This window comes from Delphinus delphis, chromosome X, assembly GCF_949987515.2.
Source record: "Delphinus delphis chromosome X, mDelDel1.2, whole genome shotgun sequence".
Classification (NCBI taxonomy): domain Eukaryota; kingdom Metazoa; phylum Chordata; class Mammalia; order Artiodactyla; family Delphinidae; genus Delphinus; species Delphinus delphis.
The window spans coordinates 109561700-109576127 of NC_082704.1; the positions used below are offsets into that span (position 1 = coordinate 109561700).

General features: G+C 38.7%; 1 protein-coding gene across 7 annotated transcripts in view; it reads left to right on the forward strand.

Annotated features, from left to right (window-relative positions):
* The window catches only part of BCLAF3 (BCLAF1 and THRAP3 family member 3), a 66193-nt gene extending 52975 nt beyond the window's left edge, over nucleotides 1–13218 (forward strand). For all 7 annotated transcript variants that reach the window (XM_060002798.1, XM_060002801.1, XM_060002795.1 and 4 more), the window contains 2 exons: nucleotides 2702–2857; nucleotides 12166–13218. In XM_060002798.1, coding sequence (XP_059858781.1) covers nucleotides 2702–2857; nucleotides 12166–12195 — 186 coding nt within the window. In that variant the 3' untranslated portion in view covers nucleotides 12196–13218. The remainder of the gene's footprint in view (nucleotides 1–2701; nucleotides 2858–12165) is intronic.
* The last annotated feature ends 1210 nt before the right edge of the window (nucleotides 13219–14428 follow it).

The following is a 14428-nucleotide window of genomic DNA, read 5'->3' on the forward strand; positions in this document are numbered from 1 at the left end:
GATCAGGGCTCAAACGCGTGTCCCCTGCATTGGCAGCCGGATTCTTAACCATTGTGCCACCAGGGAAGCCCAAGAACCTGAGGGTTTTTTTGGTGAAAGTAGCAGGCAGTCTGGCTAGAGTGTTTAGCTCATTAGTAGGAAGTTAGTATGAGCAGAAAGGTAGTATAAATGATCTCCAAACCATAGACTAGAAGTGTACTTGAGTGATCTTCTGTTAATACCTTGGCTTCCTGAGTCAAAATTCTTGATGTCAAAAGATTTTTTTCAGGGAATTCCCTGGCCATCTAGTGGTTAGGACTCCACCCTTTCACTGTGACGGCCCCAGGTTCAATCCCTGGTCAGGGAACTAAGATCCCACAAGCTGCGCGGTGGGGCCAAAAAAAAAAAAAAGATTTTTTTTTTCAGTGGGAGTAAAACAATTTGTAGCCATTGCATAGATAATATTTTTAGCCAGTGGTTCATGTACCTAAAAGCATGTGTGACATTAGGTTTTCAAAAATAGCTAGGGCCATAGGCTGTATAAACATGTTTTGGGACTTCCCTGGTGGTCCAGTGGGTAAGACTTTGCGCTCCCAATGCACAGGGCCCGGGTTCGATCCCTGGTCTGGGAACTAGATCCCACATGCATGCCGCAACTAAGAAGTCTACATGCCGCAACTAAAACATGCCACAACAAAGATCCCACGTGTTGCAACTAAGACCCGGTGCACCCAAATAAATAAATATTTAAAAAAAAAAAAAACATGTTTTGTACCATCTTTTAATCTCTTAAGTAATGAGGCATAAAGTCAACTAAAAATGTAACGTCTATATAATTTAGAGATGGTGTAGGTGGGCATTCAGATTTAAGTGTTTCCTACATGTTGCACTTCTCATTGGTCAGATATAGTCAGTTGTAGTAATTTTTCTAAGACTGTTATAAGATCTATTTCCTGTTACCCATTCTCCTTAAGGGAAAGGTCTTTAACATTAACTTACTTAAAAAATGTTTTTCAAAATATGTGCATTAATCTTTCCTTTTGACCAATCATTTAAAGCTGTGTAATGTTATATGGTTGTTTAGAAATTCACAATTCTTTATAGTAAAGTAGGGGGAAGAAATAATCATTCCTAAGAAAGGGAGCTCTTTCATTAAAATTTACTTTTTACATAAATTGGATTAATTCAAAGCAAAGTAGTAATCACCTTATTAGATATGTAAAAATGGGCAATGTAAATCTCAAGATTAGCCCTGATGTATCAAGTTGGTGCAGATAGTTTTAACAAAATTACAGTGTCTCATTATAATTCTGTTTTACCTGAAATTGTTTGTAGCCTTAAGAAAATAATTGGAAAATAGGCCTGGCATAAATACTTTTTAATAAACTTTTGTGTATCATTATGCATAACATACCCATTTGTTAAATCATTGTGGAAAGAAGAATCCACTTAATTTTTTTAATTACTCCTTTGTAAGATACCATTTGTACATGTCCCACATGGGACACACATATTCATTGTTCTCTATGTCTGTTGTAATATTGGGCAGTATGCAGGTCAGGAAATGTCTTGTTAAGTATAGTTCTTTTCTTGAAAATATGTGCTGTAGTGGGATTTTTATGGTAAGGAAAGATTGACTCAAAAGTACTGACAAGAGGAACTTCCCTGGTGGTCCAGTGGCTAAGACTCCGTGCTCCCAGTGCAGGGGGCCAGGTTCGATCCTTGGTCAGGGAACTAGATCCTACATGCCACAGCTAAGACCTGGCACAGCCAAATAAATAATTTTTTTTTAAAAAAAAGGTACTAACAAGAGTAAAGTTAAGAGAGTTTTTGATTCTTTTTTTCAATTTTTAAAATTTATTTGGCTGTATCGGATCTTAGTTGCAGCATGTGGGATCTTTCATTGCAGCACACAGGCTCTTCATTGTGGTGCACGGGCTTCTCTCTAGTTGTGGAGCGTGGGCTGTAGAGTTCAGGCTCAGTAGTTGTGGCACGTGGGCTTGGTTGCCCCACGGCATGTGGGATCCTAGTTCCCCAACCAGGGATCAAACCCTCGTCCCCTGCATTGGAAGGTGGATTCTTAACCACTGGACCACCAGGGAAGTCCCAAGAGAGTTTTTGATTCTTAAATAAATGTTGATACTTAATATCTTCCCCCACCCAGTTGGGATTTGATATACTTCACTATGAATCAGAAGGATAATTCTGAGGTTTTTAAAGTTGTCTTTTTCTTAGTATGATAAATTTCAAGAATTTCAAAATTTAACTTAATAGTTTTAAAAATTCATTTATATAAAATAGTTTTTAAATTATTATTATACAAAATAAACTAGGACGCTAGTTTGAGGAAAACATGCTTTATTACCATCATTAACCTTTTCCCTTTAAATATCTGTAGTACCTAGAATTAAGGGAAGCTCTACATTCCAGACCTTTTCCCCTTTCTTTTTTTTTTTTTTTTTTTTTTTTTTTTGCGGTACGCGGGCCTCTCACTGTTGTGGCCTCTCCCGTTGCGGAGCGCAGGCTCAGCGGCCATGGCTCATGGGCCCAGCCGCTCCATGGCATGTGGGATCTTCCCGGACCGGGGCACTAACCCGTGTCCCCCGCATTGACAGGCGGACTCTCAACCACTTCGCCACCAGGGAAGCCCTCCCCTTTCTTATACTAATAAAATAGACTTGGAAGCTATAGTTTTAACATTTAATTTTTTTTTCCTTTACAGACCAACTTTAGAGGTGGCACATTTCAGCCCCAGTATAAATCAGGCCTACTACAGAAGAGCTTGTGCATTCAGGCTAAATATCAGCGTTTACGGTTTGCTGGTCCAAGCGGATTTATCACTAATAAATTCAGAGAAAGATTACTGAGGAAAAAAAAGGTTAGTTGGATTATGATCATTTAAAAATGTTGACCGACTTTTGAACTCCTAAAGTATCTATGTTTAATAGATAAATTCAGTTTGTAATGTAATTTTGACTTAAGAAACAACCTAGATATCAGTGTTCTTATTGCATGATAATTGAAGAATGCCTTAGCTATTATACCTCAAATACTTTGAATATGCTAGCTGTTTGAACTTTTTACTTTAGAATTTCTGTTGTATGGTTAATCTTTGAAATGGAAAATCAGGTAAAGTCTTTTAGCTGATATATTTTAGCCTGATACAATGTGAATTTTCTAGGTACCAAAAAATATTGAACTGAGTACATAAAAAGGGTACATAATTACAAAATACACTAACTTATCTTTTTTTCCCATTCATTTATGTTTTTTAATTGTGATAAAATATATATACCATAAAATTTGCCATTTTAACCATCTCTGTACAATTCAGTGGCATTAATTACATTCATAGTGCTGTGCAACCGTCACTACTATATGCTAACTCTAACTATTAATAAAAAGTTTCATTACTTGATAATTTGGATTGCGTACTCTTTGAGTTGTGGATTGATTTTATTTAAATTCACCATGTTGGTATTTGAAAATGCAGCATAAATATCATATAAAAGTAACGTCTGCAAATTATATTTTAAATGAGAACAATAGCATTACATCTGTTGAGGCATGTTTGTCAATGTTTGACTCATTTTTGTTAATAATTTGGGGCTAATATTTTCTTCTGAGTAGATGATGTATATCTAGTGTTGCTATCAAATAATCTAATTGTGGTTTTATACATTTTCTAACCTTCAGTGTTCCCATAAGTATTCATGCTTGTGAAGACTTTACACTGAGCTTACTTGGTGATTTTAGTAAAACTTATTTTTCAAAAGATGGACCAGTAGAATGGAGTTGACAACTGATTTTTTTTTTGAAGTTTTAGCGTTGAATAGAATATCTTCTGTAACTTCTCCCACCCCTCAATTTTAACTGAGTGCCTTAAAAGAGGTTTTTAATTTCACTGTGTATATCACTCTTGGTGTTAGGAAAGCTATCTCTTGTTTAAAAACATGAATGTAACTGGAGTCATTTTCCCCTCTCATACACCTCCCTATGTTGGACCAAGGTGCTGCTTCTCTTCCTGTCTCATGTGGCAAGTTTCTTTGCAGCAGGTCTTCTAGGCATTCATCCCCAGTCACAGGTGACAGCCTGGCTGTTCTCAAGGAAGCTGGTCATTGATCCCCACTCGAGGAGGAAGGGTGAGGCAAGCCTTTTCCTCAATTGCAAGGTTGGGTTTCAGGTACCTATTGTGTGTTTTTCTTCTGTTAGCTCTGTGCTGAACTCTGATTGTTAGTTTCATTTAGCTCCATTTTTACCTCTGTTTTTTAGATGATTGGGGGCTCCTGAGTGCTTGCCTCAGCCTGCAGTTTCTATATTCTCATTGAACTTGCTCCATTTCCTCATCCTTTTCTTCTCCTCAGCTTGCCCCATTCCTGCTGGCTGCCCAGTTCTTCCAGACCACATTGCCCGCCAGCCTCACTTAACAACCAGTAGAAACCAGACATCAAGCCTTCATCTTAGGACATAACAAGTGTGTCCTAGAAAGAGCCACAACCTGCTATGGGTCTCCAGGCTTTAGGGCCTAGGCTTCTTTTTTTTTTTTTTTTTTTTTTTGCGGTACGTGGGCCTCTCACTGCTGTGGCCTCTCCCCTTGCGGAGCACAGGCTCCGGACGCGCAGGCTCAGTGGCCGTGGCTCACAGGCCCAGCCGCTCCGCGGCATGTGGGATCCTCCCGGACCGGGGCACGAACCCGTGTCCCCTGCATCGGCAAGTGGACTCTCAACCACTGCGCCACCAGGGAAGCCCCTAGGGCCTAAGCTTTTTGTATCATCTAGAATGTAGCAGTTGCAGTTAGGGTCCTGGGCAGATCACAGTCTCACCTTCCTCTTGCCTTTTGCTGCCAACTGAGAGCTTTAGAAGTCGTCGCCACACACTAGATTTTTAAGGAACCAGTGTCTACTACTCTTTCTTGGGCCTACCATTCTGGATGCTGCTTCATAGATGTTCGTGTTGTAGCTACTTTGACATGAGCTTTTCCACCCTGGCTACTGTCAGTACCTGCAAGCAAGGCATAGCCAGGCTTTGTATAGATTTGTGTTTGAACTAGGCCCACCTCTATGAGCATGGCATGAATTCAGGCACCCTACTGTTAGCACCCTTCTGAACAGTTGGGCTCCACACTCTCCTAACCTTTAGGGAAAGGAATGAGACATCACATCTGCTCTGTTTCTGCCAAGGTCTGAACTAAGGTACTTTTTTTTTTTCTTATTAGTTATCTATTTTATACATATTAGTGTATCCATGTCAATCCCAGTCTCCCAATTCATCCCACCACCCCCCCGCCAGCACTTTCCCCCCTTGGTGTCCATACGTTTGATGTCTACATCTGTGTCTCTATTTCTGCCCTGCAAATCGTGAACTAAGGTGCTTACGGCTTACTTGGCCTTAGAGCTGTCCTAGTAGTATTGTGCTACCCTGGAATCCCATTCCATATGTACAGACTGACAGTTTAGACCTATTACTCCGTTTTGCCTTGGCTTTCATGCCCTAAAGAAAAGAGGTGAAGGCCTGGAATCTTTGGTTTCTTCCAGGGTTGCTTTATCCCAAGCTTTAGCATTGTTGGGGGGAACTTTGAAGGTCCTGCCCTGGAGAGAAGTCTTAGTCCAGGCAGCATCTGTACCCTGCTTTGGCTTTTTGTCCTACTAAGGAGTTCATTGTTTTCATTATTAGACCACCGACTAGATTAAGGATGCATGGTTAATTAATTAATCTAGGTGTCCTGGAACTTCTTGAACCTGAAATTAGATATGAACCTTTGTATTTCCACATGCCTCAAAGTCCACCAGGAAAGTTTAGACTGGTCTTGTCTGGATTCCTCACTCCCCCACCACATTGAAATGTCTGGGCTGATCAGTCATGGCTTGAATTTCTTATAATGTTCCTCTGTAGTACAGTCTGTTTACTGTGCCATCAGACATGTGCTTCTTGTGTCCAGTGCCAAACAGCTTCCGGGAAGAGTTGGGGAGATCCTAGATGTGCTCCTGATATGTCCTATTGTCCACTTACCAGAATAATCGTGGCCTCCCTAAAACTGAATTAGCTCCCCAGCTGCCTACAAGGTAGTAAGATTCCCAAGCAGTATTAGTAAAGTACAGAACTAAAATGCTTCCTCCTCATTCATCATGCACTTGTCATATTAACCCCATTCTGGCACGCAAATTCCATTTTATTATGTTTCCTTTCTCTTGGATTCTGTGCTTGGGGTGGAAGATGAGGAGATGGGAGAAATGTCTATTACCCCCTGGAAAGAAGCTTGTCTTTTATCCACTGTCATTCACAAGCACCCCCATGAAATATTCTCTGCTCATATAGGACGTTTTCAGAAACTCTTGAGGGTCTGACTATGGACCAGACTAGGATGGAGAACCTGTTCAGAATTCATGAAGTCCCCGCTGGGAACATTGCCTCTGAAAAACTTTTAGCAATTGTGTGTTTGGTCAGGAAAACATGGAGTTCCTCAGCATCCTAGACTCTCCAGTAGTCCCCAGGTACCTGTCAGCTCGGTGCCTACCAGAGCTCTGCCCCTGGATAGAAAGGGGGGAAGGAGAGAGCAGAAGGACACTGTGAGAAGGAAGTTAGAGACCAGGATTCATGGCTTTTGGGGTTGGAAAAAACCATGAAAGTCATGGGGTACAAAGATAGAACAGGAACCAAGATCAGATGAATCAGCAAGAACCTGTTATACTGCTGCTGTGTCCCTCGAGCTGAAGGATGCTGGGGCACAAAAGAAGTGATTATTGTGATGGTTGCACAACTCTGTGAATACACTAAAAACGATTGAGTTGTACACTTTAAATGGGAGAACTGTATGGTATGTGAGTTATATCTCAGTAAAGCTGTTAAAAATAAAGTCGCACTTGCTCTCTTCCCCAGACCACTGATATCTCCTCAGGGTCTGTAGCTCTCACAGCTAGCCAGCCAAGCTAGAAACTTGTCGTACTAACCCTCCCAGTTTTCCTTCTGACTGCGATTGTCCCAGGTGTTCTTATCTGTATCACTCATCCATTGCTCCATCCAATTCATTCATCTTAATAGCCGCATATCATTCCACTCTATGGATGTCTTATTTATTTCAGTGCTTTTCAAACCTCTTTTGCTTACATACCCTAAAATTATGAAAAATTATCTACCTCCTTGTACATTTTTAGGTTGGTATCTAATACTTTTTAATCATAAGTTTAACTTGTTATAAAGGATAGAATTTCTGGCATATTATAAATAGAGTCTTAAATAAAACTGTTACATCATTGTTTTAAATCTCTTCAGTGAACCTGCACACCACAGGAATTTGGTAACATCCATTTTTTAAAGTACGCAGATGAGCTCTTTTAACAAGTGGGAAACTTTACATCATTCCTTTTTTTGGCCTTGAATTTGGATTCCATTCTGTTTGCCCCATAGACTTTTATCTTTGAAAGTCTTTTATTGCTCACCAAATCAAATTTGACACATAATATTAATAGATTTCTGTGACTCTTAGGTGTTCAATATTTCTCTGGACTGAATGACCATTACAGTTGATCAAAATAATGTAAATGTATTACAGATTTTGTTAAGTATTGATCAGATAAAAGTTTTATTGGAAATGCATTTCTCTTTTCAATTAGTTTGGGTATTCATAGATAAATATTACTTATTAGTAGTAGAATAATAGTGTTCAATTATCAATTCCATTTTTTCTTTTTATAAATGTAAGTCCTGAGAAACCTTGTTTATATGATTGTATAGATGGGAATGAAAGAACTTTTATTATAGCAATGCCACTCCGTTCTTTGGACTCACTCTGAATTATAGGCCAAAAAGTCACTTAGTGATCTATCCTCAAAAAGTATTTTGAATGTTCTTTTACTGACAGCTTGATTTTGTCCTCCTACAATTAAACGAAAGCAAAGAAATGGAAAGCATCCGACTTGCAGAAGTATGCTATTTATTACTAGCTGCTAAGGTTGGTTCACTTTCTTGGCACCGTCACCAGTATTTCCAATTTCCCCCTCTTTTGGGGGGGTCCCCAGGTAATGCAAAGTACTAAGATTCAGGATGAGAAGGTGTATCTTCCTAGTATAAAAGTGGGAGGTAGGGAATCAGCCTTAACCGATTGTACAGGCAGGTTATTTTGGAAAGCAAACATTGAGAATTTGAAGATCTGGAAATTGATTCCCTCCAAACTGTCTGTACCCACATACTCACTGGAAAGTCTTCATATACTCCTAAGGGTATGTGTAAACCAGTTTGATGATTACTGACTTACTTAACCAAGCGTCTGTTGATGACTTCAGGATAGTTTACAGGTTTTCATTATTTCCTTTAAACCACTGTGCACATTGACATTTTGGTACCTTGCCATAGCTCCCTTTTTACTCATTTTTGTTCTTACCAGAAGTACATGAAAGTTCCTGTTTACCTGCACCCTAGCCAGCACTCCACATTATTAATCTTTATTTTCTGTTGTCAGTTTAATAGCAGGAGATAGTTCTCATTTGCCTTTCTTCAGTTATTAATGATGCAAACATATTTTTTATATGTTATGTGTCATTTGTATTTCTTCCCTCAATTTCCTTATTTCTATGTTTTACCAATGTTTCTGTTGAGGGTTGGTACTTTTTCTTACTGATTTTTAAGAGCTCTTGATTTACTGAGGGTATTAACCTATCATATATTTTGCTCCTATTTATTTCATGTTAGTTGGCTGTTTATGGTGGCTTTTACATTACAGAACTTGTCAATTTTCATGAACCTGTCAAGTTAATCCTGTATGGCTTTTAGATTTCATATCATGTTTGTGCTTATTAAAATTCCTTAGTGTGTTTCCTTTAAGTGGTTTTATGGTTACTTTTTTCAACATATAAATACTTGTTCCTTTTAGAATTTGTTTTAACGATACAATATAAGGGCAGGATCTGATTTTTTTCCCAGGAGATAGTCAATTTTTCTAACACTGCTTACTTATTGAGTAATTTGTCCTTTCCCCACTGATTGAAAATGCCACCTTTACTGTATGCTACATTCGTAGGTATTCCTGGTCTGCTTGGGGAATCTTAGCAGCCTCTAACTTGCTCCCTTGCCTCCTGTGATTTGCTTATTCTGTCCCTTCACTAGTAACACAGTTATTGTCCCAAAACACAGTCGGAGTCATATCACTCTTGTGCAGACACCTTCCAAGGAATCTGTTGCCTATCAAAAAAGAGACCAGACTTGTTAGCCAGGTCCAGCCCTAAGCTGCCTTTCTAACCACATTTTTCCATGCACCCTCTGTTTTTTGGAGCATAATATATGTTTTCATGTATTTTTAAAAAATTTATTTCTTTTATTTTTGGCTGCATTGGGTCTCCGTTGCTGCCCGCAGGTTTTCTCTAGTTGTGGTGAGTGGGGGCTACTCTTCATTGCGGTGCACAGGCTTCTCATTGCGGTGGCTTCTCTTGTTGCGGAGCACGGGCTCTAGGTGCACAGGCTTCAGTAGTTGTGGCACACGGTCTCAGTAGCTGTGGCTCGCAGGTTCTAGAGCGCAGGCTCAGTAGTTGCGGCGCACGGGCTTAGTTGCTCCGCAGCATGTGGGACCTTCCCAGACCAGGGCTTGAACCCGTGTCCCCTGCATTGACAGGCGGATTCTTAACCACTGCGCCACCACGGAAGCCCGTTTTCATGTATTTCTATCTTTGTTCCTGACGTTCTCTTGGCTAGAAATAGCCTCCTGATCCCCATCCTTTTCTTATTAAACCCTGCTGTCCTTTTATGATCCACTGTAAAGCCTTACCAAAGCCCCCTCTTTAGCTCTTGTTTCATTTGGTCTCTAACTGTTGCTGTTTACCTTCCTATTTCCCCAAATAGTTGATCAACTCCTTCACAGAGTGTACCTCATTAGCGTCACATCTCCCCCATTACCTTTCATATGGTCTGTCTTTAAAAATGCTTGTTGAATGGAATCTAATCTAATCATACACACATAGACACATACACACACACACCCATCCATAGCTCTAAAAAGTTAGTGAACAGCAGCAATTGTGTCAGGGGTCCCCAAGACCACCCCGGGTTCAGTGATTCGCTAGGAGGATTCAGAGGACTCAGCATGTGGTGGCGCTCATAGATGAGATGTTCCAGCGGAAGGCCGCACAGCACGATCAGCACGGGGAATTGGTGCACGGGCGAGTCCAGAGGACACCAGGTGCAGCTTTCCAAGAGTCCCCTCCCAGTGGAGTCACACAGGATGTGCCTGAGTCCCCCAGCAACGAGCTGTGACAACACGCGTGAAATGTTGCCAACCAGGGAGTCTCGTTAGAGACTCAGCGCCCAGCGCTGGTCACATAGGCACCCCCTGCCAGGCACATACCACATTCCAGACTCAGAGCAAGAAAGCAGATGTTCAGCATGGACCATGTTGTTTGCACAATTTATGCACTCATCAGTGGTGGAAACCGTCCTGAAATCTAAGTTCTTAGATGCCAGCCAAGGGCCAACCTTATAATCAGACTTTTCAAACAATAGCGGTCAGGTATGCTATATTAACTCTTTTCTGCACAGCCATATTTTTGAAGAGCTTATTTTCACAGATGGTAAGTGCCTACAGAGAGGTGGAAAGGATCAGTGTGTTAGAAATGGTCAGGGAATGTACGCCAAGTACTGTGATTTCTACTCTCTTCACCAAAGAGGTAGGTTGTAAGCTGAGTCATGGAGAGTAGGACTTAGAATGGGCTACAGCCAAAGATCCATTTTTGGGAGTAGAATGTGGAGTTGGGTAGAGACAGGGGTATGCAAATTATAGAGGACCTCAAAATCTGGGTAGAATATAGAGGATGTGATGTGGTGACAGTAGGACATCTTCCTAGACTGAGAAGGAGAAAGTGGTGTTTGAGGCTGATGGCTGGGTGAGCAGGTTCTGGGAGGAGGCGAGGTGCAGGAAGATCAACAAGGAAACAGTTGACTCAAGTGTCAAGTTATGAAAACCTAGAGGAGGGTGATGCTCGTATGTCTAGTTCAGCATTCTGCTTATAATAGGTTTTCAAATAATTGGAAGAATGCAGGGATCAATCCAAGAGATAGTGTAGAAGAAGCCATGTCAAGGGTGAATGTGATTCAGAATAATTCCACATTTTTATAAACAAGATATTTCAGTTGAAAAAGTTTTTCAGAATTATTATAGTTAGCGTTTCCTTTTACATTTGTTAGTAGGCAACAGATATTTTATTTGAAGATCAATGTAAATGATGTTTATATTATATAATGAGTAAAGAAATAGGATACAATGTATTCTGGCTCTGTTTAAAGGAATGATGTTGACAAAAATATATATGCATGTATTTTGAACATTTCATTAACCAAAATAGAAGAATTTTCTTCAGTACTGTTTTTGTTTGGAATTAAACGTTTCCATACTAATATAAGTGCCAAAAAATAAATCAACTTTTAAATTTCTTTCAGTTTTAATAATGTAAGATCCTAGTAAAAGGTAAGGATATATGTATTAATAAGTTTTTTAATGTCCCAGAAAAACATGTCATTCTACCATTTTTGCTCTTTTATTAGTTGCATGGTCCTATGTCCAGTTTGTGGTTGGTAATTTAACATTTTGCATAGCATCACAGTATAGAATTCACATTTGTTATCCTTTAATCATAGTCTTATTGTTATTGTGAATTCCTTTTCCTGTGTTTATTGAAGCCATACATCTTCGTACATTGTAGGTAACCATCCAAAAGCAGGAAAGCTTTCCCCCCTCTAATAGCTTTCTCTGCTGTTACCAGTCATGCTAGAAGAGTCCATATAGTTTTAGAATTAGATACCATATGATGACAAAGATAAAGTACCCATTTGAGGTTGTGCGTGTGTCACATCAGGCTCTGTTCTTGAGGGACTACGGTTTAAGAGTCTTGAGTTTTTGTCAGTGATGTCCCCAGTGAAACTCGCCCAAATAGCAGAATGCTGTTTTCATTAGCTTACTAATACCAGCCTATCAAGTGCCATATATATTTTTTGTCCTACTGACTTATCATTTGATATCCGCATTGATGTGTTTTGTTGTTACTTTGTGTCTTTGGGAATCCAGATAGCTTTGTGGGGATCTTGAGTGCAAGCGGTAATACATTAATTAAAATATTTTGAAAATTGCAATGTAAACAAAACTCTAGCTCAGATGTTTTAACCAATGCTTCTTTTGAAGTCTGTATTTCTTTTGTTTTCTCTCAATAGGAATATACAAACATTGCCCCAGCAATCTAATCTGGAATTGTTACAAGTGGAAATGACACTACAGGATGATATTTGGGAGCATCTTTTTGTCAAGAGTTAGAATTGGCACTAAAGCACTAATACTGTAACTATCTTGATAAAATAACTTTATTTTTCCGTAGTGGAATGCTGCAACTTTTTTACCCTTAACAATTGCTTTTAAATTACAGTATTCAATTTAAAAGTCGTATTAACTACAGCTTCTTTTGCAAAAAGTCTCAAAAGGGCATTATTTGTTGATGCATTTTTCTCTGAGCATGGTTTCATAGAGAACTGAGTTATATCCAGACGTTTCTATGTTGAAAGTTTTGCTTATGTAATAAAAACAAAAACAAAAGTACCTGAATTGTATAGTGTCTGTACATGAAAGAACTTTAAACAGTGGCCTTACGTAGCAATTTTTATACCAGATTTTTCTTTTTCTGATGACATTTTGGCTTACAACTTGAAGTTTTCTTAAGCTTCTGAAGATCAAGGTCTATATAATTCATACATTTCATATTATGACATAAGAAGACATAAGAAAAGGTGCTTCAAATTTTCCATCAGGTAGTTATGAGTGTACTGAATTTTGAGTAATTGGTTCGTTCAGTTTTTTTCCACAACTATTTGCTCTTTTCCAACTTCAAAATGCTATTGTGGAAAATACATAAAGATTTTATAATCTGTATTCCATCTTACTTTCCCTCAGGGTAAGCTCATGCATATCATATTTTTAAAGGCTTTTAAAAAAACTGACAGACAAAATCTCATATTCAGAAATTGTACTTTACTACTACAGCATTACACATTTTGCAAGCACATATTATAAAGTGTTTATTTTCAGTTCAGTTGTATTGAGTACCTACTATGTGTAAGATAACATTGGTAGGATTTTAAATGATATTTTAGGTCTCAATACCTTATTTCTTTATGTTTTCTGTGTTCTGCTTAATAGTACATATACATTCCCAATTAAACTTTTGTGAAATGTTTAATTGTAATTAAATAAAATACTGTTGCTCCTTCTGCTTGAAGCAGTTACTTGCCAGTTTGTGAGAACATTATTTTAATTTCATGTGAGAATTATAGCCCTTGGTAGGAACTGTTGATTTTTAAACCACTGTTTTGCACTTACAAAGACAGAACTTTCTGCATCAAAATCTGGTAAGAACTTAACTTTTTCATGACTGGATTATGAAAAATCTTATTGCAAACGTTTAATTTTTTAAACATGCCTTTAAAAGATAGAGTAGCCATTTCCTTAGTGGGTCAGCAGTAAGGGGGCAAGAGTGCTTGATGCATTAAAATTGGGTAATAAATTTAGATGGATGGCCTGTCTTATGCTGTGTACTGTCTCTATAGGTCAGGTTTTTTTTTTTACATTCCACTTATGGCAAGAAAAAAATGCATGCACACAGCAGTATGACAACTTTGTATTGTGTTAAGTACCCAAAACATCTGCCTTAAATTTTAAAATAATTTATTTCATTTATTCCCATACTCTGAGGAACAGTTATAAACCTCGAATAGTTCATCATTAGGTTAATGCATATTTATTGCACAGATTCTGTGCTAAAATTATAGCAATGAACAAGAGAGCAAGACACATAGAGCCCGCCTTTATGGTACGTACAGCCTGATAGGGAAAATGGACATTAAACATAGAAATGTAACTTGGGGACTTCCCTGGTGGTCCAGTGGTTAAGACTCTGCACTCCCAATGCAGGGGACGCAGGTTTGATCCCTGGTAAGGGAACTAAGATCCCACATGGTGCTGGGCGCGGCACAGTGCGGCACGGCCAAAAAAAGAAAAAAAAAATGTAACTGACTAAACAAAGTTGGTTCTCTAGCTCTATTTTTACTTATTGTAGCACTTAAGGGTAAAATGGTTGATTCAATATTAATCATTCCACAACTGGTTTCCTATTTAGGCATATTTGAATATACTTTTGGTACTGTCTCAAAATGCAAAAAGCATGTTATTTGCAAAATACCTATTTGTAGCATGGATGTATTTAGAAAATATTGAGTGCATAAAATCTAATGGCTAAAAAGAAGGGCTTGCTTTATAATTTAAAGTATAAAATAAGGAGAGGGACCATGTCTGTCTTGTTCACCATAGCATTCCCAGCTGCCAGCATCCTACTTGACAAATGGTAGGAACTCATTAAATATTAGTTGCATGAATGAGTAACAAATAGACTATGTCTATTAGGAATTAAATATCTAATTTTTGTGTGGA